Source organism: Petromyzon marinus, chromosome 12 (assembly GCF_048934315.1).
Source record: "Petromyzon marinus isolate PM22_M1 ecotype Great Lakes invasive population chromosome 12, UKy_Petmar_22M1.pri1.0, whole genome shotgun sequence".
NCBI classification, from domain to species: domain Eukaryota; kingdom Metazoa; phylum Chordata; class Hyperoartia; order Petromyzontiformes; family Petromyzontidae; genus Petromyzon; species Petromyzon marinus.
In genome coordinates this window covers 5,377,468-5,401,414 of record NC_133678.1, presented here as the reverse complement: position 1 = coordinate 5,401,414, position 23,947 = coordinate 5,377,468, and the positions used below count along the sequence as shown (strand labels likewise).

At 46.5% G+C, this 23,947-nt stretch overlaps 1 protein-coding gene across 7 annotated transcripts in view; it reads right to left on the bottom strand.

Annotated features, from left to right (window-relative positions):
* Positions 1 to 23,947, bottom strand: part of VPS13B (vacuolar protein sorting 13 homolog B) — a 305,573-nt gene that overhangs the window by 139,314 nt on the left and 142,312 nt on the right. For all 7 annotated transcript variants that reach the window (XM_076066534.1, XM_076066535.1, XM_076066538.1 and 4 more), the window contains exons 20-21: positions 19,137 to 19,246; positions 11,927 to 12,074 (exon numbers count right to left, since the gene is read on the bottom strand). In XM_076066534.1, coding sequence (XP_075922649.1) covers positions 11,927 to 12,074; positions 19,137 to 19,246 — 258 coding nt within the window. The remainder of the gene's footprint in view (positions 1 to 11,926; positions 12,075 to 19,136; positions 19,247 to 23,947) is intronic.

Below are 23,947 nucleotides of genomic sequence, written 5' to 3'. Positions count from 1 at the left end.
ATTTTTGCATATGGGAGGAATCCTGAGTAGCCACAGAAGACCCTTGCTGGCAGAGTTGACACTCAACACAGCTGTCTCATAGCCACCTCCCAGACCCGTGCCTACAACGCCTGGCAAGCCCTGGGAGTCGCGCATCCAAGTGTTAACGAGGCTCAAGCCTGCTTAGCTTTCTGAGAACTGATGAGATCGGGTGGCGGGGAGGGGGGAGTGTGGAGTACGCACTGCCGTAAGGATCACACAAGAGCAACGGCGTTTGTCATCTGATTCGGTCCAAGAAGTGTGAGCAGGGTGCGGTGGTTATTAACATTTTCCAATATTCATTTTGATAAATGTCATCACTGAAATGCAATCGCGCGGGGACATTGACCGCTACGGTAATGCCATTCTAGGAAATGCACGTCTGAGAAAATCATTACAGCAGGTGGGTTCGTTGCCTTTACGCCACGTAAACTGTTAACAGAAGTAAATGTTAGGCAAGTGCGAAGCTTGTAACACAGTAGTGCGCTGTATTTCACGAATGCATTTGATTAACTTTTTCGGAGCAATGAAGTCCACGTTTTAAACTTGAACGCAGCATATCAAATTACACGTTAAATTATTATCACAACCGTGTAAAAACAAACTACTTAGCAAAACGACCTTTTTGGCCTGTGCACATTAAAATATCATAATAATCGCACGCAGGATGTGACTATACATAATGCCAGATTAAGCATCTTGCCCACAAACCACAGTGGTGGGGTGGCGTTACACGCAGACAGGGCCATTATTCACAGTGAGAACTTTCGTTCGATCCGTCAGCTTAGGGCCTGGTGTGCACGCAAACATGCATGGTTGCTGTCCGTGGTTTACAAAGGCATTCATCCTTTGTGCAAGTGGTACGTATATACGTAAGGAAAATGAGATACTTTAAACGAATAATTGTACAGTTGATTTTATTGTACACGCTGGCTAGTGTATTAAAACTGGCCTGTGATCAAGCCATCAAGAATGCGCCAAAACCTCAGAAGCTAAGCAGGCTTGTAGCCTGGATTGTACTAAGATCGGTAACCACCATGTACAAGACGATAAGAGATCCCCCACGTGGACTTAGCAGACTTTCTGGGGCAAGTTCCGCTCACGAAGAGTGTGCGAGCGGTGGTGAGCACACCACGAGGTGTGACGGGGCAATCCATCAAGCGAACGTGCGTATGTTGAACTTCTTTCGCGCCGTACGTAGCTAACCGCGCTGATCGGAGGCGAGGGGGAAGGACAACAACCGTTATAATCGTGTTGTTATATTTTTGGTTCTTTCGGTAAAGTCACGTAGAAGGGAAACAATAAAATACGTGACTTTACCGAAAGAACCAATAATATGAATCCCTGCAGTCACGAAAGCTTTAAATCAAAATTTAATCGTGTTGTTGTTTTTACATTTTTCACAAGTTAGTTCTCTTTTCCTGTAACATGTCATGCACCAATCGATTCTCACTGTTTGTATCGCAACCTATGTGACCTTGATTGTGTAACTAAGATCTGCGCTGTGTAACATCTGTACCGTATCAGGACTCCCATGAAATAGAGCCAAACAGCTGATTGGGCCCGTCCTGGTGAAAGAAACACAATCTATCTAAAATCTAAATACATTTTACAGAGATACATGTAATATTATATATAGATACACAAGTCTCCCGGTCTATTGGTCTTCAAGCCGATGTTATCCGACAACACTTGTTCTAAGCGTGCAACCTCTGTGCTAGTTTTTTCCCTTCTGGGACTCATCAGCAGAGTCATGCATGCTAAATAAAATACTGATCGTATTCTTGGTTCTTTCGGTAAAGTCACGTAGAAGGGAAACAATAAAATTATAAAAATATAAAACAATGAAATTCTCACGACGTTTCGACTGCAACACAAACAATCATCATCAGGTGTGAAAACCACAGCAAGAAAATTTGAAAAAAGTGGCGGTTTTTTTAACGTTAGCACCACGGAGAGCGATTTGGCAGTTATTCAGGTGGACGAGTCCATCTATGTTCGGAAAAGAGGAGGGGGGGGGAGACGAAAATAATGGATGCGGTCTGAAAGCCACCATAAGCGTGAACAATCAATTAAGACCCGAAATGGTTTATCAAATCCTTCCAATGATTGCTAAGCAGAATCCATCTTCTCCCTTCTACGTGACTTTACCGAAAGAACCAAGAATATGAATCCCTGCAGTTACGAAAGCTTTAAATCAAAATGTGAAATACTGATCGTTTACCAAGTGTTCTTGGTAAGTGGGTGGTGCAGTGGCACAGCCGTTAGTGCACTCCGCTATGAACCTGTAACTCAGATTTTGATTCCCACCCAAAATCAGAATCAGAATAAGTATTTATAGCGGAGGAATCCAATGAGCTATAAAGCTCTTTTTCACAGATGTCCACGAGGTGCAGGTCAAAACATTACAACACCACAATGAGCATCAGCGGTGAGTGATATCTGAGCCAGTCCTGGGCACGCCCTTCAGTAACTCTCACGAACCGGCGTGATGAAGTATGGTCAAACGTCTCCAGTAAAAATAAAGATATTGCCATAACTTTGAGTGCTGCAATGGATCACTTACCAATAATAATAATATGTGATATAATGTACTTTATTTTTACGTGGTACGATGGAATGGAACTTCATTTATTGAATTTATTACCCAGAATTCTCAATGAACAGCACTCAGTTTGGGCCGGGGGGGGGGGGGGTTCACGTATATCTGTGGCAGCACTTGCGCTTTAAGAATTGCCCGGCGATGATCTAAGCAATCAAGAAAACGTTTCAGGAGACGAACCTCATCACAACCTGCAACTCCAGCCGCCCCACCCACCCCCCGCTCACCCGGAGCCATCAAGGCCCAAGACAACACGCGCAACGTTCAAGGTCACAAGAGGAGTGGCCTGCACACAAGTGCAGGACCTGCCCAGCATTAGACAGGAACGCACCACCGCACAGCATTGGTGGTGGTGGTGGGGGGGGGGAATTATTGTGCTGGGGTAGAACAGAGGTGAAAATAATTGCTTCCTCGCCACCTCCCTCCGTCGTGCAACCCACCCTCGATCCGGTAATCCCCGACGGTGGGGGCAGTGGGGGGGGGGGACTGAGCGGAGGTGAGTCCCATCGGCGGGCAGGCATCTGTCCCAGCTGCGTTGTTGTTGATCAGAGCGATTCCGCGAAAACTCCGCGCTCATCCCCCTCCTCCGACGCCGCCGCCGCCGTCGCCGGCAGTTTCGCTCGGGGGGCAGGTGGGACTGATTACCGAGGGAAGCGCGCGCGCAAACACCAATCCAAGGAAACCCATTCCACCAGCGCATATTGGCGAAGGGGGGGGGAGGGGGGGGGGGCGCATGGCATCCAGCAGCGTCGCAATTCTGCAAACTCCTGCCAAGCCTGCACCTCGCAATTACAACGCCGCACATTTGTTTATTTCTTTAGCATCGATGTAGTGATTATTTTTACAAATTGAACCAAAAAAAAAAGACGTATATATTTTAATCGAAAGTGTGCGCTTTTTTTTAAAAAACTGCATCGGGTGGTCTGTTTGACGTAAATTCTCGGGCACACTGCTTGGGCGAGTCGTCGTTTCGAGGACGGTTCGTTCATTTGGGTCAACAGCCCACTGACTGGCAGTCGTTGTTGCCGGATCAGAAGGTGACAGGCGGAGGAACCGAGGACAGGGATAAATGGGGAGAATTTCCGATCTTCCGCGATCGTTTCATACGACTGACCCAGAACAACTACGAGACATTCAGTTCAAAGTGATTTCGTCGTTCGATTGCTTTATCTCTGACAAGCTCGAACATATATATCCGTGAAATCCTCCGAATGCAATAATGCGATTATACCGACGCGTCCATCAAAATCACTTCTCGCGCTCGTGACACACGCGTGATTATCGTGAATAAAACTCCACGCGGGGCAGAAACAAAAGAAGAAATACAACAGAAGCTGGACGTGAGCACACCTTTCACAAGCCAAGTCCGCATAGCAGCGTCACATGATTCCATTGCACGTGTTGGGGGAAAGAAAAGGGGCAACTACTCATACAAGCACACAAATCCGGATATAACCACAGCTGGCCTTGCTCACAAGGTGTGTGCTTACATGCGGCTTCTACTGCATTACAAACAACACGCTTAAACAGGTAAAAAAAAAGGATTGATTATTGAATCGATTTGCTTCACTTAATCACTACAAATGCTTTGCATCAATGAGGAAGGTGAATCGTGATATGCCTACTACATGCTTTGGCATGATTGCATACTTTCATAAAATATTTTGCTCTAAATCGCATATATGTGTGTAGATTCAATGATTCATCATTCATATGTATGTATGTATGTTGAACTTCTTTCGCACCGTACGTAGCCCACCGTGGTAATCAGAGGTGCAGGCGAAGGACAACAAACTAAATACAAAAGGCAATTAGAAATAAAATAGTTTTCACCTTAACTAATATATATTTTAAAACATTAATTATTGGGAAATTCATTATTATCCAAGTTAGCGACGTTCTGCCAGAGTGCACACGTTTCGCGTAGAAGTGTTTTACTCGAACCACGTGCTTCGAAAGCTGCTTTTTCTAAGTTAAAATGCTATCTTTCAGAAAGTGAAATAATTAAGACACACGTGCCGTACGGGTTCTGGGCTACATTTAAAGGACAACGTTGTCACGAGCGCACCGCTGTTATTATTAAATCGCATTTCACTCGTGGAAGCCAGCTCCTGATTCTATTTTCTCTCCTTGTCAAGCGAGGGCAGCATTGAGCCGAGTGCCATTGCTCGGAACCTCGTCCGCAGGCCGAGAGACGGGCAAAGGGGATTTGGCTGCACGAAACTCGCATGATTTAAAATATATATTGACATCACCGCGAACTGAAGAACATGCATTGATCAACATCACTTCTTACACTCATGATACATGCATCAACTCGTGAATAAGACTACATGAGACAGAAAAAAAGATGTCTGGGTTTTATAATCCACGAAACACATGGTCCACCCTCAACCGCATTCACTGCGCAAACAGTGGCAGATGCGGATACCTGATGCACAAATGTTGCCATCCAGAACAGACCATGCAACATATATAAACGACGCAATGCCCCAATCTACAAATACCAAGGAGACGTTACAGCGATACAATCCGCTGCTCCTGACGCAGCTGCCTGGCTTGACCACCTAAATGTGAAATTGTAGTTGCTCCTCGGCATCTACATCACCACGGTGGCGAGATGTTAACTACCTCGCCTGGTTTACAGGAGCTTGTGGGTTAGATCCCGACCCTGACACCTATATATTTGGCATTTCCATGTTCTCCCCGTGATCGTGTGGATTTTTCTCCGGATTTACCCTCCACATTTAGAAAAAAAGTGTGTTTAGAGTATTTCACTGCTATACATTTCCACACGATAAGCCACTTCGTTGAGCTATCATTTGTGGCCAGGTCGCTACTCAAAAAGAGCTATAGAGCTCAGTTGGGGGCTTTACCTGGTTAAAATTAAAATAGTAACCAAAAACATTTTTTTTTCTCCACCAGCCATACGAAAGATGCACGGTGCGAATAAACGGCCGGACAGCCTGACGGATGGAAAGCGGAAACGAAATGCACGGCGCCATTACTTTGTAACGGCAGCCGTGCAAGACGACCCGAGTTTCGTGACGATATCGCGTTCACGTGTGAACCGCGGGGGACAATTAAGCTCGTTACGCGGCGGGCGCGGGAAGAAATCAAGGGGCTGCCGCCGCGCGGGGATCCGAAGTCATCAATCACCCTGGGAACGTGGGAGAAAATCAAAAGCGCTGAACAGAAGTTCGGTTTTTTTATTTAATTACTCACATCTCCGATTCCTGGTTTTTTTCGACAGAAAACACCATTCTGGACGGCTAAAAATGATTTTTTTTGTTTAACTATGTAATAATTGCAATAAAAATATAATTTACGGCCCTTTGTCAATACACTGCTGGATGAAGGCGTCCCCCCCCCCCACCTCCGCAGGAGCCGTTATTGGGGTTGCATGACCATACTTCACCATACTGCTCAGTGCGGGTTGGTAAAGGAGGGAGGCGGCTAGGGTTGGTTCAGATATAACCCATTACTGATGCTAGCCACGGTGGCCGTGAATCAAACTCGGCGAGGCGAGTTCGCAATGCACAGACCCAACCACCGTGCCACCACTCCACCACAAAGCAGGTGCAGAAATGCAATAACTTGGCCGGCTGTGTGCTTCATATTCGGAGCAGGCAAAGCAACGCACGCATGCATGTCACGTGAGAATTTCACACCGCACAACACGGCAGCATTAATCACATCCCTCCACTACCTTCGCTCGGTTCTGATCACTTCTGCACGTGGGCTCGTGTGCTTTAACCCAAGGCATGCAGCGGAAACTTTATCGCTAAGCAACTGTGTAAACCCAAAAATATAATTCACGAGAACATGAAAGAGATTGTGGTTTCACGACTGAACGCGCGTGTGCTTTTGAGAGCCGATCTCCAAGAATATAATTGTCTCAACTTAAGACTAACAAAAAGATAATTCCGATATTTGGGGGCAATTGTTTAAAGTGTTTCCAGGGTGAGCGGTCATGGTTACTGTGGGTGACGAACTGCGCGCGTCAGTACGGATTGCATTAAGTCATTCACGTTGTGAATGAAAGAGCCACGTGTTCATTTAGTTGTAATATCGCAAGAGGGAAAAATAACTGTGGTTCCACTGCTTTGAAAGAGACTTGCACCAAGTGCTGATATTCACTAATATATCTTCTTTGGTTCTTTCTGTAAAGTCACGTAGAATGAGAATAAAATAATAAATTGATAAAATAAAATAACACAATAATATTCTCACGACGTTTCGTGAGAATATAATTGTGTAATTATTGTGTTATTTCTATATCAATTTATTATTTTATTGTCATTCTACGTGACTTTACCGAAAGAACCAAAGAAGATGAATCATTGCAGTCACGAAAGTTTTAAATCGAAATTTCACTAATATAGTTGAATGCAATAAACGCAACGCACGCGAGACACCTTTATTCCCTAACAGAGCCACGTTACGCATGAGGCCACCTCCTTGGTGACTGCGCTTGGAATCCTCCAGTCATTGCAGCGGAGAAGGCTGCACGATTGAAAAACAAACACAACGACAGGCACGCCGATGCACGATCACGTAACACCCCCACACCCACCGCAGCCACAACGGCGCACGTGCGAGTCGCGAAAAAGAAAGCAGCACCACACACACAGCACTTAGATGTCAGCGGAATATAGTAAACAAAAAGGATGCAATCAGCTCTGCGCGGGTGGGCCCACCTTCTCAAGTGGGGGGGGGGGGTCACAAGCCACTCGCAATCACCGGAGGAATTTATGGAATATCCTGCATGAAGATATAGCCGCCAATCAAGATTGGATTCCAGACGGTTTTAATTGGAATGGACCGCGCACCACTTCTTTTCCCAGTTGCACACTCCGCTCAGACGCAGCCAAACGGTTTTTGTGATTTTACGATTTACTGGCCTCGACCGAACACTCTGGGAGGAACGAGAGGAAAACGGGCGAACGCCAACACGCAGCCCCGCAGCTTCTGTCTTGTGGAGGAGAAGGCCTACAGAACCAGGGAGGTTTCAGCTCTGATTCACAGTGTGAAGGCTCTACTTTTGTGCAAGTTCTGCGCAAGTTGGAAGGACGTAGAAGGGTGGGTGAGGTTCCAGGGTAACAGCCACGTGGTTTACTGTGGCTCTCTTAACGTAGAATATGGATGGAAAACCTTGATTTTTAAAACAGGTGAGAACCCGAAACATATTTTTTCCAGGGTTAACCAATCCATAAAAGCAATAAATATATCTATGAATAGCAGCCCTTTTGTAAATCCACTTCCAGATAAAGGCCTTTATAAGTTGGTACCTAAAACTCGTAGTGCCTTCAAAAGAAAGAGCCCTAGTTATTGTGAGTTAACGGAAATAATATCTGTGCTTGTGATAAAATACACAGTGACAACAATACCGTGCCACTGCCCAACCACCCAACCCTAACACCCGCCAATCCTACTAACCCTAACCCAACAAAGGTAAATACATTCATAAAAAAACCTAAATGTCTTGCACAAAAACAGGTTAGGCACTCCGTAAAAAATATATATCAAGTGAACTAAAACAATTAACAGAGATAAATAAAAATATATATAATAACGGTCTACATGTGTATGATTTAAAGCTTCGGAGTTCATTTCATGGTTGACAGTCTTAATTTGACACGCCAATAGTGCTGTTGTAAACCTGGGCATGCGGCACACGCTCTCCGAAGGACGATGTCAACTTTTTTTTGCAAACGGCACAGCAGAGGGAAGGGGGGTTGGGGGGGGGCATGGATCACTTCTAAAATTATAGCTCTGTCTGAGGGCTTCAATGACCATGCCAGCATTCAAGAAGAATACAGGGGTGGGGGGAAGAGGGGGGGGGGAGAAGGAAAATAATAATAAAAAATAAAGCCTGTACACTTTTTCACGACACCTTTTTTTTGTATCGTACCAAAACACGTGTGCAGCATGAGGGCGCTTTAGCAAACTTGCACAAATGTGAGCCGCCCTCAGAATGTATCCCCCCCCCCCCCCCCGAAAAAAACAGCTCTGGCAAAGGCATAAACGCTTGCAGTTGCTTGCAAGGGTGGAGGAGAACGCTGTCAGACGGGCCTGCAAACTTTCAGTGGATGATCGGATTAAAGTACGAATAATAGGGGCCACACGCCCAACCAGACCCTCTGGAAGGCTCTACGAAGGCTCCAAAGGCCTCACCTTTTTAAACAATGCTCAAGATTTTAAAAGCCGCGAAAGAATTGTTTGTGAAGCCTTTCAGGTTTCACCCGATAAAAAAGGGTGCGTCGGCGTCGACCTTTGACCTCTTGAGATAGCATGAAGGCACCGGTGACCTTTCATAGGAGGGTCCCACGTACTCGTGGCGAGGACGTATCACATATTGATAGGCAACGTTCATGATAAAATCCATACTCAACTAGGAAAGTAAAGAAAGACGCATCGATTGATCAATTAAAATGTTGCGCGTAATAATCGATTGTTGACAAAATATGCAAATCATATGTCAATACGAAGTCAATAATAGGTTCAGGAGAGGGGGCGGGGGAAAAAAAGACCAATGAGGCAAATTACGGTCAAACATCCCCTACAACCTGCACGGCATGTGGGGGTTTTCATCCAGCAGTGGATTGACAATGGTTTCTAAAAGTATTATTGTATTCTTATGCTGGGGGGGGGGGTGGGGCTGGTTGGGGGAGGGGTTGGAGGAACCACCCAAGATCCATATTGTTCTCAGGGCCCTAAAAATAATGTTTTTTTTTTAATTGGCTGCACCACGAGAGATGTCAGGCTCCAGATAATATTGAGCTACGGTGGGGGGGTTAACAAGCCTATTCATAAAACAAAAAATGTATTCTCCCAGCCAACTGCAATCAACTCAAGATAGCCAGAAAATATCAAACGTATATTTATTATATATATATGGAGCAATAATTTAAAACAAATACAAAACACTAACACTGCAAGTGTAGGTCTCACGATGTGTGCATACAGCAATAGAAGGGAGTAGCTAAGTTGCTTTAGATTCAAGAACAAAAGGTATCAACAGCTGCAAGTCATTCCTGCATTAAATATATATATACTTAATTGGCTGACTTTAACTGAAATTAACAGGCAGAGTCTCCGTTACTTATTTAAGGCGCTCTCTCTCTCTCAAAATGACGAGGTTTCGGTTTGGGCGCTGCCAAAAAATGTCCGCTGACCCTGATTTACTCTAACTCACCGTCCCACCTTGTACCAGGGATGATAAACAGTGCAACATTTGTACAACTTTAACTCATTAAAAGTGACACTTTGGCTTTGCGCACGGAGGCACCGTCACTTTGAAGCTCTCTCCACTCCTCGTGTACTTTAGCGGGAACCCAATACTTCGGGTGCCCCCCCCCCCCTTCCTTTCCCTGTGCTAAAAGAAAAACATCCATCCAAGGCCGGGCGCGAAAAGGGGCCCCGCGGACAGCCCAGACGGATGCACAGCGTGAAATGGGGAGCGTTTCTATTTCAATATGACACGAAATTTTTTAATTTCGCAGCAGATGCAAATCTCGCTCGGAAATTTCCCCCCGATTAGTGTGGCCTACAAGTGACCCACCCCCCTTCTCCTCTCTCTCAAGAACTCTAATCGGGAACTGTGGAGGGGGCAGCGGGGGTGTGTGGGGGGGGGGGGGCGGCAGTGTAACATTTTCTTATATAATATACAATATGCAAGGCCCTCTGGGAGATGGGCAATAATCACACAATTTCAAACCAAAGCATGACCCTCGAGTGTTATTTTTAAGCCTCGTCCCTTTTGGTTCCCCTCGAGCGGTGTTTCAGCACTGCGAGATCGACCAATGAATACGCGCGATGGGGAATTCGAGAGATAAATCATCGCGATTAAGTCACGCGGATACGGCGGTCTATAGGGGTGACGTTACAATCGCGCACTTCCCGTTAGTGGAGATATTGCAAAATAACAGCACTGTTTTTACAACCCCTCTAAGATCCGTCTGCATGAAACGAGCATAATATTTCTTTGTGAGAACAGAAACAGAAATTTACTTTCTGGCACATGTTTAAGAGACAATTAGAGGTCATCCACATATGTGGCCCGATAAGAACTGTCTGGGATGCAATATTATAAAAAGTCATTTCCAATTTTCTCAAAAAACCCTGATAATGATGATGATGATTGGAAGAATTCTCCACGTTCAGGTCATTATTTTCCAGTAATAGAACATTATCTCCAGCGTGCAGTGTAACACAATATTGCAATATCACAAAGGAAAAATGCATAAAAGTGAGTGTAACACAGGACAAAGACACTAAGACATAAGTTGCAAATACTAATATACAACTGAATTACCATATAGTTGATTGGGCAAACTAAAGACAACCAAAATGCTGACATTTGTAAAGAAAAAAGATGACAGCCTTGCAATTGCTCACACCACACAGATGATGGAAAGGCCTCTATTACAAGGAGCTCACTAAAGATAATTTGGCCTACTCTTCCACACCAGCCACTCATCTTGGTACGGATGGAAGTACCACAAATATACCCACCACATACAAGCTGCCAATCGACTCACTGTGGTGGACTCACTGTGGTGTACCCACTTCACTGCATCGCGCTTTCAAATGCGCTTCTGCGGCCGTCTGGAACGCCCTAGCTTCCAATATTAGGAAGCCATTGGAACTATGCACTGTTAAATCAACATTGTAAACTCAATTCTTCAGGATTGCTTTTCGTGTGTTAAGTTTGTTGTCCTTCCCCTGCACCTCCGATTATCACGGTTGGCTAGGTACGGTGCAAAAGAAGTTCAACAAACACACATACATGTCCTCATTGGGCTCGAGAGAGGCTGCGGTATTTAAGAAACTTTGCCCAATGTTTCAACTGCCATGCCAGAAGATCAAACCATGGGGCGCCATGGTGGCGAGATGTTAACTACCTCACCTGGTATGCAGGGGCTCGTGGGTTCGATCCCGACTCTGACGCCTGCTGTATATTTGGAGTTTGCATGTCTCTCTCCCCATGGTCGCGTTGATTTTTCTCCAGGTTCTCCAGTTTTTCCTTCCACATTTAGACCCAACATGAGTATTTGGCTGCTCCTATAAATGTCCACATGATAAGCCACTTCGTTGACTTATCATTTGTGGCCAGGTCGCTTCTGAAAAAGAGCTATACATAGCTCAGTGGGGCTTACTTAGTGAAATAAAAAATAGTTTAGTAAACCGGCGGACCTCTTGGATTACAAATCCCATGTGCTACCCACTCCACGACAGCAGCTCCACGATAGGCCGTAAGAGAAGCGATCAGGGAGCAGAGGAGGAGGTGGTTGGGGTCCCCACCTGTCGCCGTCTTTGTTTTGAGGGGGCTGCTGGCCCTCTCCGAGCCCTGGTGCGAGGGCTGCGTCACGGCCGGGGCGCTGCCGAGGGAGGCCTCGTCCCCTTTCTTCCGGGCGGCCGACGCGGCAGCCGCAGCGGCCTTTGGCGCAGACTAAGAATAGGAGGTGAGGGCGTCACAAGCAGGCGGACAACATTAGTAGAGCAATAGCATCCTCCCCGCCCCCCGCCCCCCCCCCCACCTCCCCCTTACCTTACCGCACAACATCTACCAACGGTATGTGTGGGATCAGCCTCGAATAGAATTTTAATGCGGCTGAAAGTGAAAGTGGTGCTTGCGGTGGTGGTACTTGAGCGTTAGTGCAGCGGTTAGCGCACTGCGCTAATAGGCCCTGGCGACCCGAGTTCGATTCCCGCTCACGGCTAAGACCAGTGACCATTACCTGAACCAGTCCTAGGCTTCCCCCTAAGTCAGTTCAACCTCAAATGATTAGCTGGTGCGGTGCGTACAAAAAACATCACCACTGGGGAAACAAAGGCGGCCGGGTGTGGTGTTGGTTACCCACCACCTCGTGTGCCGTGCCGGCCTTCATAGGTGCTCGCTAAGAGCACTTGCCCCAACAATATGTCATGGCGAAATGGGGGATCTATGTTTTTGGTACTTGTCTCCTGTTTATACAGATTCAAGCCACTAATGGAAATTAGACATTCCTATGGCGAGGGCGAGACGACAAATGAGACAATCAATGTTGACTTCTCACAGAGCGGTCCTGGTTTTATTGTCCGTGGAAGGTTAAAGGGCTAAGTTGTGATTGTGAACCGTTGCACTCTCACTGCGCTGCGTTGTCTTGTCAAGTTAATTAAGGAAAAAATAAAGTCAGCGTTCTTCACTAATTGTCACAGGTGGGGGGAGGGGTGCGCGGCACTTTTGCCGATAAGCCATGAGTGAGAGGGCCGCCACAGCACATTTAAAACCATTGGCTTTGACAGCACGATGGGGGGGTGTTGTCACGTGTTGTGTCTTGTCGCGGGGCGCACTCAAGGCCACCGGGGGTCGCGAGTGGCCCTGCGGGACCTCGCAATGAAGAACGCCGGATTAAATCAACAATTCAACGGGTGGTGTTTTTCTGCATTGACGGTGGCATCTGGGGGGGGTTAATAACTCGCCACTTGACATGCCAGAAGAGTTCATCGGTGCGGCTGACTAAAGCGCCACACGTCCGCCGTCAATCTGCACACATTCGATCGTGAAAGCTCTCGTGGAGTTGACGGAACATTTCCATTATCAAGGGTGGTGTTCACAAGTTACTATGGAGTCCAGACAAATACAGGAACACAATGTTTTGAGTCTGCATGTGTAACCGCTCTGAAACGAAACACATCCCCCATTTGCACGTGACATTTTTTTCCCCCGACGCAGTGGCCCTTTACATTTAATCGACGGCTAAAAAAGACACCTTCCTTGCTACTTTACTCCTACCAACTTGCTAAATACCCACATTCGCATTGCTACAAACAAATTAATTGCAAGCACATTTTGTGTTCGGCAACCGCAGTAAAACTTCGCTCACAACTGGAATGCGGGGGTCACGATATTAATGTTACCAACGGCATTTAATAAAACCGCCAGTTGTCATGCAAAGTACACACAACATACCAAAACTCTTGCCCAACCAACGCAGCGTATCCAGCACAAACATACTCGGTGAATTACGTTCTTCTGTATAATGTAAAACATATTAGCGGTGATCTACATTTTCTTGCACGAGGTTATTCATCGATCGTTTTGCTCCGGGACGCCCTGCGCGTGACGTACATTCAAAGAGAATGGAGCGTCTGAAGGCTTTCATGCGAGTTTTTTTTTCCTACCGGAGAGAACATTTATTCAATCACTCCATTCTTCCGCTAAATCCCCGCAGTTGCTCGAGGGAAAGTGAAAAAAATAAACGCTGCAAGTGCAAGCAGCAATACCCTGCCCCCCACCCCACCCCCGGTGTCTCCCACGGAGGCCGCAGCCAGATCGATTCTCACACACGCATCGTGGCCGAGCAGCATCTGCCCGACGAGCGTGCGATCGCTTCCCAAAGACAGCAACCCCAATTAGACCGGAGTTGATCTGCAGCCAATTAGGAATGACCGATTGATGACCACGAAAGCTACGCTTCTCCCATCTGTAACGGGGTTTGGCCGCGCTCTCGACGAGGGGTCGCCTCCAATTACACCTCTGGTGAGGAAGACCTCTCCTAGTCATGTCACCGGCACATATTCTACGCGCTCCATCTCACGGAGCGCTCGTTGTAGGATGTGGAATGTTCGGGAATGGGTTTTTTTTTCTTCTTCATGTTTTTATTGCAACTCAAAGCGAGCCGATCGCAGAACGGGGAGCGAACGGAGACTCCGCAAGCAGCAACCCGATTTCGGCGCGACAGGACCAAACGATGGGGGGGAAAAATTTGGGCAATCTTCGGGGGAATGTTGACAACATTCGAAAAAAATGAACTAAAAGGAAATATGCCAGCAGTGTTTACCGGAATCTTTCTAAGGATCGTCGTTTAACCTGGAGGAATCTGATGAGCTGCGAGGCTCTTTTTCACAAATATCCAGTAATCAAATTGAACACCATCACACACGGGGGATATGGCATGAGCGCACCGAACATCCGACAGATGCACAAGTCGCATGTAAATCTGCCACCGGCCCGGAAAATATAACACTCCGATGGCACGCAACGCTTTCAGAAAAAAGGGACAAAATTGCACTCTGCGTCCCCTCGCAAATTCACTACACGCCCAAAAGAGCCGCTTTGTGTGTGCCTTGGGTGAACAGCACTGCGGGGAACAATGGAGGAGTTTCCACCTGCAAATCAAGGAAATCAGCACCAGCCGATCCTCACGTCGTCTCGTCCTCAATCCCCAATTATCGCGGCGGCAGGGTAACAAGAGCTGACAAACCGCACTGGGTGCAGCATCTGGTATCAGACCTCCCACTCCCTGATGTCCACTCTAGCTCCCTCCCTCCCTCCCCCAACACATACACACACTCCCACCACCACCGCAAGCTACCCGCCCACACCGGCCTCCTCCTCCTGCACCTCCACCCCGTCTCCGCACTCCTCGACTGAGAGCTTGAGTGCACGGAGACTCCTCCGAGGGCCTCAGATTACAGGGCTGTTCCTTACGCGGCTGCCAACACAAACACAGAGGCGGCCTGCCGGGGCAGGCCCCAATGTTCAGCCCCCCCCTCCTCCCCTCCTCCACCTTCTCCCCCACAACTCCCTCTGTTTTAGCTGTGACCTGAGCGCTCGTGCTAGCTGCCGCATCCCCCGGCCCACACCGGCCTCCCTACTGCTACCCATGTCTGCTTCACCTGAAGATGGGGGTAGAAAGGTCAAGTGCAACCTTGCAATTGCCTGCATGCTCGTGCCACTTCTGATGTGGCAGGGCCTCCACCACTAAAGGGAGATGGAGAGAGCTCCTCTCTAGATCTCGCCACCGTGGTGCCACCGTGGTGCCACCGTTGAAGCGACGGTGGGCAGATTTTACCTACCTTGCCTGGTATAAAGTAGGTCGTGGGTTTGATCACGACCTGATGCCTGCATATTTGAAGTTTGTATGTTCTCCCCGTGGTCGCGTGGATTTTTATCCAGGTCATCTGGTTTTTCCCTCCACATTTAGAATCAACGTGCACTTCGAGTATTTGGCTGCTCTACATTTCCACCTGAAAAGCCACTTTGTTGAGCTATGATTTGTGGCCAGGTCACGTCTGAAAAAGAGCTACATAGCTTCATGGGCCTTACCTGGTAAAATAAATGTAGTTTAGTTTTCGTTGAGTTTAGCCTACTCTTCCACACTGGGCAGAGAGCTTGGAAGAGGTCAGAGTGCTCAAACATTCCACCTCTCCCGCCCCACCATCACACATACATGACCTGCCCATCGACTACTTGTGATGTACTTATTCATGCTGCTGCATGGACAGATGCGGGGATGATTTAGGAAACTTTCTCACCGTTTCAACATCCGCGCCGCGTGCGCGAACCGACAAAATCTTTATTGCTTGTCCGGTGTGCGAACAATACAATTACATCACGGCAGCATCCATTTGAAGGTGGGGACTTCAATTTGCTCGTTGAACAGTTCGATGCCACTCAGTCGGTAGCACCAGTCGCATCTGTTAGGTATCTACCAAAGATTTCAGAGGAAACTCCAGGTCTCAATGGGCTCTTTATCTGGCTATGAATAAAGCTCTACTGCTGCTACTGCTACTCCGACTCGGTGGCCGGCGGTGAAATGGCCTGGAAACAACAGTCGACTAAATTGATTGTTGAATTCACCCGTCGAGAGTATTCGGCCCTCCACCAAAATCCAATGCCAGACCCGTCTGAAAAGGAATCTGAAGGTCGAGTGAAATTTCCCTGGTTCAACGAAGCCCATGACCGGACCTGCATTTCAGAGGTCGCCAGTTCGATCTCCCCGGCAGAACAGTCGTAAATAATGGTGCACGTTTCGTGAACCTCCACCCACCTCTGTCCACCCACCTCTGTCCACCCAGTATCATGAATGGGTGTGCCACAATTATCCAACGTCTTGAGAAGAGTGGGTCAGGATATGCTCTGGCGGGATTCTCTCGAGCTATCTCTAGTGGAGGACCTTCCACCAGCAACGACATATCTAAGGAATTGTAGGGCGCATCTTTTTTTTACGATTTCACAAGTTAATAATATATTGCACCATGGCAAAGCATTATCCATGTACTTTTTTCCACTTGGTTAAACAAACATTACGATGTACGGTCATGATAACTTGAGAATTTTATTTGTATTCCTGAGCAGACATTTTTTGGACGTAAAACACAACAAGCCGAACATTGCGGTGTTACCCACAGCAATTAAATTTCACGAGGCACAACACTCTCCCGCATGTGAACATCCTGATCTGGTCCAGTGATTTGTAGCTTAATTTCCTTTGGACTCCAATAATGTCAGAATGCTCAAAATATTATCAAGCAGCTGTGAGGACATTCTGAAATGTTCCATGAATTGTGAAGGCCATAAAGTGTAGTGCCCCAAACTTTAAAGCACCGGCAGCTTCGAGTTACACGTGGCCAAAATCACTTTAAATTATGTGTCAAATGTCAGAAGCTAGACAAGGGCGAGCATGCTTTGAACTGTGATGGGAGACTTCCTGAAAATTCCAGGTGATGGGAGGCTTGGAGCTGTAAGGTGGGCAAAAAAAAATGTCACTGTACCAACGAATTAAATGTTGCTGAGCCACCCCTCCTGAACATCTGTGAAAAAACAGCTTCGAAGGCCCATCAGATTCCTCCAGTCTAAATCAAGATTCTGATTCTATCGGCATTGAGCAGCTTTGAGTCGTATCCCTCCGACGTGTGAGTTTTTCTCTACAGGTACTCAGGGGGTTTTCTCTCCCACGCTAAGCGGAACAAATAAGAATGGAGTTGGACAAACATCCCAATGCAGGACCCACCTTAAAAAAGGGAGTTGTGATACTCATCCAGGCTTTACTGGCTACATGAGAGAGATGGAATGATTCCTCACCCCAATGACACTTCATAGATGCAATTTGATTCAAGAAATAAATATATATTTGTGTAACACTGTGGCTGTATGGGTGACGTGAACACATTACATGTCACTTATACTCATAAAAAAAGTTATTCCTACGCAAGATATCTGATTAATGCATTCCGAGCTTAAAAAAAATCTACAATAATCGATTCATTATTGAATTGTTCGACCTCGACTAAAATAAGGGTTTTAAAAAAATCGATGGGAATTTCACTGCAAGATGAAGTCTTCCCCAAGCCACCACGTGCCCTCAACAAGTCACCGAGCACCTGCGCCACGAGATGAAATTTGCCTCTTGAATGTCCAAAACCGATTTTATTGGATGATAACAAAACCAAAGTATTGTTTAATTTGTGCATGGGTGATATCGGTCGAGCCGTCGTGTGACCGCACTCAGTGGTGTTGTTTTAATCAGAAACCGGAGCACACGGGGATGATACAACAATCGACACAGCTTGTGTCCCCCCTGAGGCCAACTGGGTAAAACCGTGAAAAACCTTGGAGGAAGCAGATATCTGGTAACTCACGGTGGAATTCCTGGGCACTCCATCAGCTACGCTGAACTGGATTAACCAGAGAAACATAATTCTGGGGTCACACTTTGAAGGTCAGTGGTTATAAAATACAAAATATTCTATGACACCGGCTTTGCATCTGGTGTCATTTAATTTGATTTATTCTTGTGCAAGTTTCTCTCTGTGGTGATAATTTCCAAAGTGTGGAACTGGAGAAATGTTAACTGCTCTCATGCCCTCTTCCCTCTGGAACCAGCAGGCATTCAATGACTGAAATAGTCGCTTAATGCTCACGATAGATGCATCGAATCCAAGTGTATATGAATACATTCGCAATGCATGCTAAGGATATGCATGCAATATGTTGTTGCTTTGTTTGGGTGGTTATGGGAGGGAACAAAACTGTAAAAGCAGAAAAAAATGGGAAAACAAGACCAATGAGGTGGTAAAAACAAAATGAAAAAATTTTCAATATATTTTGAATGAATCGCAACTCTGAATGCAACACATCACTGCGGGGAGTGGGTAGTAAATTGCTACACACGCGCTAACCAAGGATCCTATGTGAACAACGACACTCCTTAGGATATTAACATGGCACTCCCGGTATTCTTATACTTAAAAAAAATCAATACATTCCAGGCGATAAATTATTTCACAAACTGCCAGTTCTCGCACCACACGCGCTGCAAGTGTCCAAATGTACACGTAATCCACGTGTCCGCGATGCATCGCAAATTGATTTTCATTGAAAAAAACTGCAACCGCTGGCGAGCGCGACGACGCGAACCTTGGTGGAACACGCGAAGCGAACGGCATGTTGGGAAATGCTACGCGAATTGACCGACAGCTGTACGTTGCAGAAACTCGTTCAATCTATCAATCGATCTTTATTTTACGTGCCAAGGAAGTAGCCATCGGTGCGCATGACAATGGAATGGGCACGGTACAGGGGGAATCCCGTCACGACCTCAGTGGCTGACATCGACTGAGCAAAGCTAAATTGCTACCGCGCGCAAAATAAAGTGCAAACGCGAGCAACAAGCTGCAACTGCGTGCGTTTGTCAAGCTGCCACTGCGTGCGTTTGTCAAGCTGCCACTGCGTGCGTTTGCTTACCTGCTGCCGGGCTCGGCCCACGCCCGGCCGCGGCTGGTACAGGAGCCAGGTGTAGAGCACGGGGTCGACATTCAGCGCCGCTCCCTCCACGTTCAGCAGCAGCACGGCGCCTGCAGGATTGGAGGCGAGATGTTAACTCCGTCGCCTGGTATGCAGGAGGTTCGTCGGTTCAATTCCCGACCCTGACGCCTGTATATTTGGAGTTTGCGTGTTCTCTCTCTCCCTGTGGTCACGTGGATTTTTCTCCGGGGCCTCCGGTTTTTTCCTACACATTTTAGAATCGACATGCATTCAGAGTATTTGGCTTCTATGAATGTCCACGTGATAAGCCACTTCATTGAGCGATCTTGTGGTCAGGTCGCTTCTGAAAAAGAGCTACATTAGCTCAGTGGGCCTTACCTGGTGAAAAAAAAAAGTTTATAGTTTTAGCTTAGTGTACAGCGGCCAGCAGCGCAGTGCGGGTAACGTGGCGTCAGGGTGGGCAGCAACACCCAGACCCCATCTAGCACGGGGGGCTGCAAGCCGGCCTGGTGTCCTTTTTGGGAAAAGGTGTTACCTTTACATCTCTTTTTACCGATTAAAGCGAATGCTTTTTTCGCTTTTTTTTTTACTTAGGCATGACTTTCACACAGCTATAGCACCAGATACGCGAAAAGAATAAATAATTACATCAACACACACGTGCATGTCGACGATACGCGGAGTGCACGTCAGCCCACGTAAGCCACAGGGCCACGTGACAGCCTCCTTCTCCGTTTACTTGTTGCAGTGCAAAAAATACAGCGGCGTGGCATGGGCCCTGGTGCGAGGAATAAAATGGGGTCCCCTCCTGCTCCACGTGCTATGTCCCCTCCCTTCATAGTCCGGGCGCCTGAACCCCTCCAGCCCGTGGGCTCTGGTGCATCTGTACTGTGTACACACTCAACAGCTTCCCCACTGGTATAACGGCAAAAGTTTGTTTTTGTTGACCCAGGAAAGCTTCAATGTATCCCAAGATTCGGTGTCAGCAGAGTCGTGGGGAGCGGTAGTGCAGCGGTTAGCGCTACGCTGCGCACAGAACCCGGCGATTCGAGTTCGATATGCCGGTCACGGCCAACGCCAGTGACGATTATCCGAACTGGTCCTGGGCCTCCCCTAGGCCGACTCCACCTCAAGTGAGTACCTGATGCGGTGCGTAAAAAACATCGCCACTGGGGAGACAAAGTCGGCCGGGCGTGCTGCTGGCCACCCACCCCCCTCGTGTGACGTGCCGGCCTTCATAGGTGCTCGCTAACAGCACTTTCCTCAACAGTCTGTTAAGGCTATACGGGGGATCATTTTTGCATGGGTATGTTTGACAACATTCCGTTTTGGCGATCTTAATATGTACACGTACACTTCAACAGCACGAATGTAATAATATAAATGCGTTAGTTACCGAGATTTATGATAACAATGCCCATTGTTTGTACAAGAATTCCAATTTAAGACTATTTCAGGAGGACCCTGCTTTTGGATGTCAATTCTATTTGTGTGCACTTGGCATGTGGGAAGAAAATGGAGGACCCGTAGAAACCTCACAATACGAGGGGACAGCACTCAAAGCTCCGCACAGATGGGTTCAATCCATATGTATGGGATATTTTCGCCAGTATCCAAAATTATGAAAAACAAGAATAGGTTTTACCCATTCTGGCAATAAAATAGGCGTTCAGATGTTCAAACACCAAACAGACACATTTTGCAAGGCATTAATTCTGCATTAACCACGCAAACTTGTGGCGAAAATTGCGAAGAAACATGCTCGGAGTGGTGCAATCCACTCGCTGTAGTTCTATCTCTCGGCCACCTTGCAACCGAAATAAAATATTTCATCAGTAGCTGTGCATTGGCGACGAGGGATAACATGCGTACCAGCATCAAAGTGAAGAACACAGCCTTGAATCCAGCAACATTTTCTCTACAACTGTAATGGTGTCACGGGGAATGGCCAGGCCCTCGTTCAGGGACCAAGTTGGGCAAACTGAAATAATTAGATTTCCTAACAAAGCAAACTTTAAGCGGTTTGCCAGTCCAGAGATGAACAGATAGCGTTCATATGCTTAGAAAACATAACAGCGCTAGCAGCCGACTGCCCGCTCCAATTGTAAATATAACTCAACAGAAATCGTCGTGTCCACTGTGTGAAATTGAAAACGTTCAGCAATAAGAACACATGCTGCCAAAGCTGTTTAAAGTCCACGCACGTCAGTTCATAGAACATCGCAGGTTCCACGGTGGGCCTTTAAGCAAAGGGTCGATGACAGGCAATGGTCCGTTTTATATACTGTTGCATTCCATACATTTATTACATTAACATTATTTACATAAAGATAAAGAGTAATTGTCGAAATATTTTCTGAATTAATTAAACGCATATGGCTAAAACATCTGATAACTTACAGGGTTATTCCTGTTGAGCCACAAAAAACGCATACATTTTTCGAATTAACTCGTTAAGTTTACATATGGAGGCATAGTCCACATTCTCCGCCTTACTTGGAAGTGGACAGAGCTCGCTGTGTAAAGGATAAAACATTCAAACTAACTACGAATTTTGCACGAACCCTTTACATTTTTGGGGTAAAACAAAAAAAAAACCCACTCAAAACATCCGTCAATAACACTGTGGCCTTAAAAGGAAGCATATATAATTAGGTGACATTTGGGGCAAGGTGCCCTTCATTCTTTAACTCTGTGAATTATTTGCCATATCAAGGGCCGCACGCTCACCATTGCCTGCGCCCATGTTTCGTTGCCTGCCATTCATTGTCTGCTCAGAGACTCGGCCTCAATTTAACGTTGCTTTCTTTGGCACGCGAAAGCACCTCGCCATCACACGTCCAAGTCACCTGCAAGTATCCGTAATAAGCACCCCATTTCCCGTTGTCGCTTGAATAAAAAAATAAAAATTCCAAAATCAAAAGACTTGTTCTTAATCCAACACGCTACGTTTGGTAAAAATCCGACAAATGGGTTCTGACTCCCATCCCGCGCTCACACGGAAATGAGTGCCTGATACCCACATGATGCTGGTACACGGGAAAACAAAAGCCATTTGCCGGAACACATGCATGCATTTAGCTCAACAAAACCTGTATCCTCCTATTAAGACGTCAGTGGAGATTAATGAGTTTAGCGACAAGGGTGACATGCTGTATGAAATATAAATGTTTGTGAGCATCCATTAAGGTTCGGTGAAAATCTGTCCGTACATAATAACATTGGCAGTAAACAATCACACGTGACGACAGTACAGTATTCCTCGTTATTCACGAAGAGATAAAGTGATGACAAAGTGATGAGGGAATGTGATGGGAAAGTTAGATAACTTCTCGAAGCTTTAGAAGCATTTGCAGACATGACGATATATTCGTAGGCCAATATCATGACCCGCTAAATCTACTACTAACGAGCATCTTTGGAACGTATCCCTCGTGAATAACGAGGGGATACTGTAGCGGCAATGTGGAGGTGAAGCGGTGGTACAAACCCAGAGGGACCGAGTTTGGATCTCAGCCATGGCTACACCAGCCCGGTATATATAGGACAAAATACGGTTCAGAATCCATACTTAGACTGGAGGAATCCGATGAGCAATGACGCTCTTTTTCACCGGCGTCCAGTTGACAACCCCCCCCCCCCTCTGGGGCCACCCCATGACCGACGTGGCATGGGAGAAGGCCTTTATCCAACAGTATATCGATAAAGGGCTGGAATGATTTAATAACAATGGAAATAATAGGGCACACTTAATTATCTTGCAGATGATCTTTTGTGAACCCTGCCATGAGGTTATGTTTTTAGGAAATCTTCAAAGCCAGTCCCCCCTGAATGCATACAATAATGTAGGACCAAGCGAGCCGTTCAAAAACCCAACCATGTAGAGTAATGCAATGGATGTAAACATTGGCCAAAAGGCCGCATTTGGCCAACAAACCACCTTGGCTTTTGAAGTGGAGCCCAGATTGGCCCTTGTATTTCGCCGGTAAGTAACTCCTTAATTACCCATTCCTTTTTAGTTGAAAGGAAATGTAAAAAAAAAAACTCAGGCAGGAAAGGCTTTTAAAATAATGTGCAGGCTACTCCTTTGTGCAATTTGAAACTGCTGTGGTAGTCTGAGCAGCGTGGACAGCTAATGTCATGTCAAATATTGCAAATAACACATATATACACTTATATACATGACCTGTACGAGGATGCTGCTTTGGTGTAATGGTTAGTAACGCTGGAATTGGAATACAGAGGTTGCTAGTTCGACTCAATCTCCCAGCATGGTTGAAATAATGAGTCAAGTTTATTATAAACCCTGTCTGTCCACCCGGTGTCACGCACGGTGAGGTAAACTGTGGGTACTTTCATATATTTCCAGATGTCTGGCCAGATTGGAAAATTAGGCCAAAAAAAATATCCTCAAGAGGGCCTTTATAGAGGGCTCTCTAGAACTCCCTCGAGTGGAGATTCTTCTGCCAGCAGTGGCGGGAGCAAAGCATTGTGGGGATGCACCTTTATCTCTTACCTTTAAGTGAATGCTGAAAGCATTTTATTTCACACGAAAATAAACTAAGTGCTGCAGAGCTGCGCTTAAGTGTTCGTGAAATGTAACTCTTGCTTTTAAAGGCCTCGGAGCCTTGCCTGCGCAAAAGTGCATTCGGTAATGTGCTGAGCAAGGTCTGCCCGTGTAGGAATCTGCCAGAAAGTCACCTGAAAGGCGTTCGTTCCAGTGACAGTTGAAATGGCCCACAAGAGACATTTTTGGTTGTGCTGCACAAAATACAACTCTGAGTAACCAA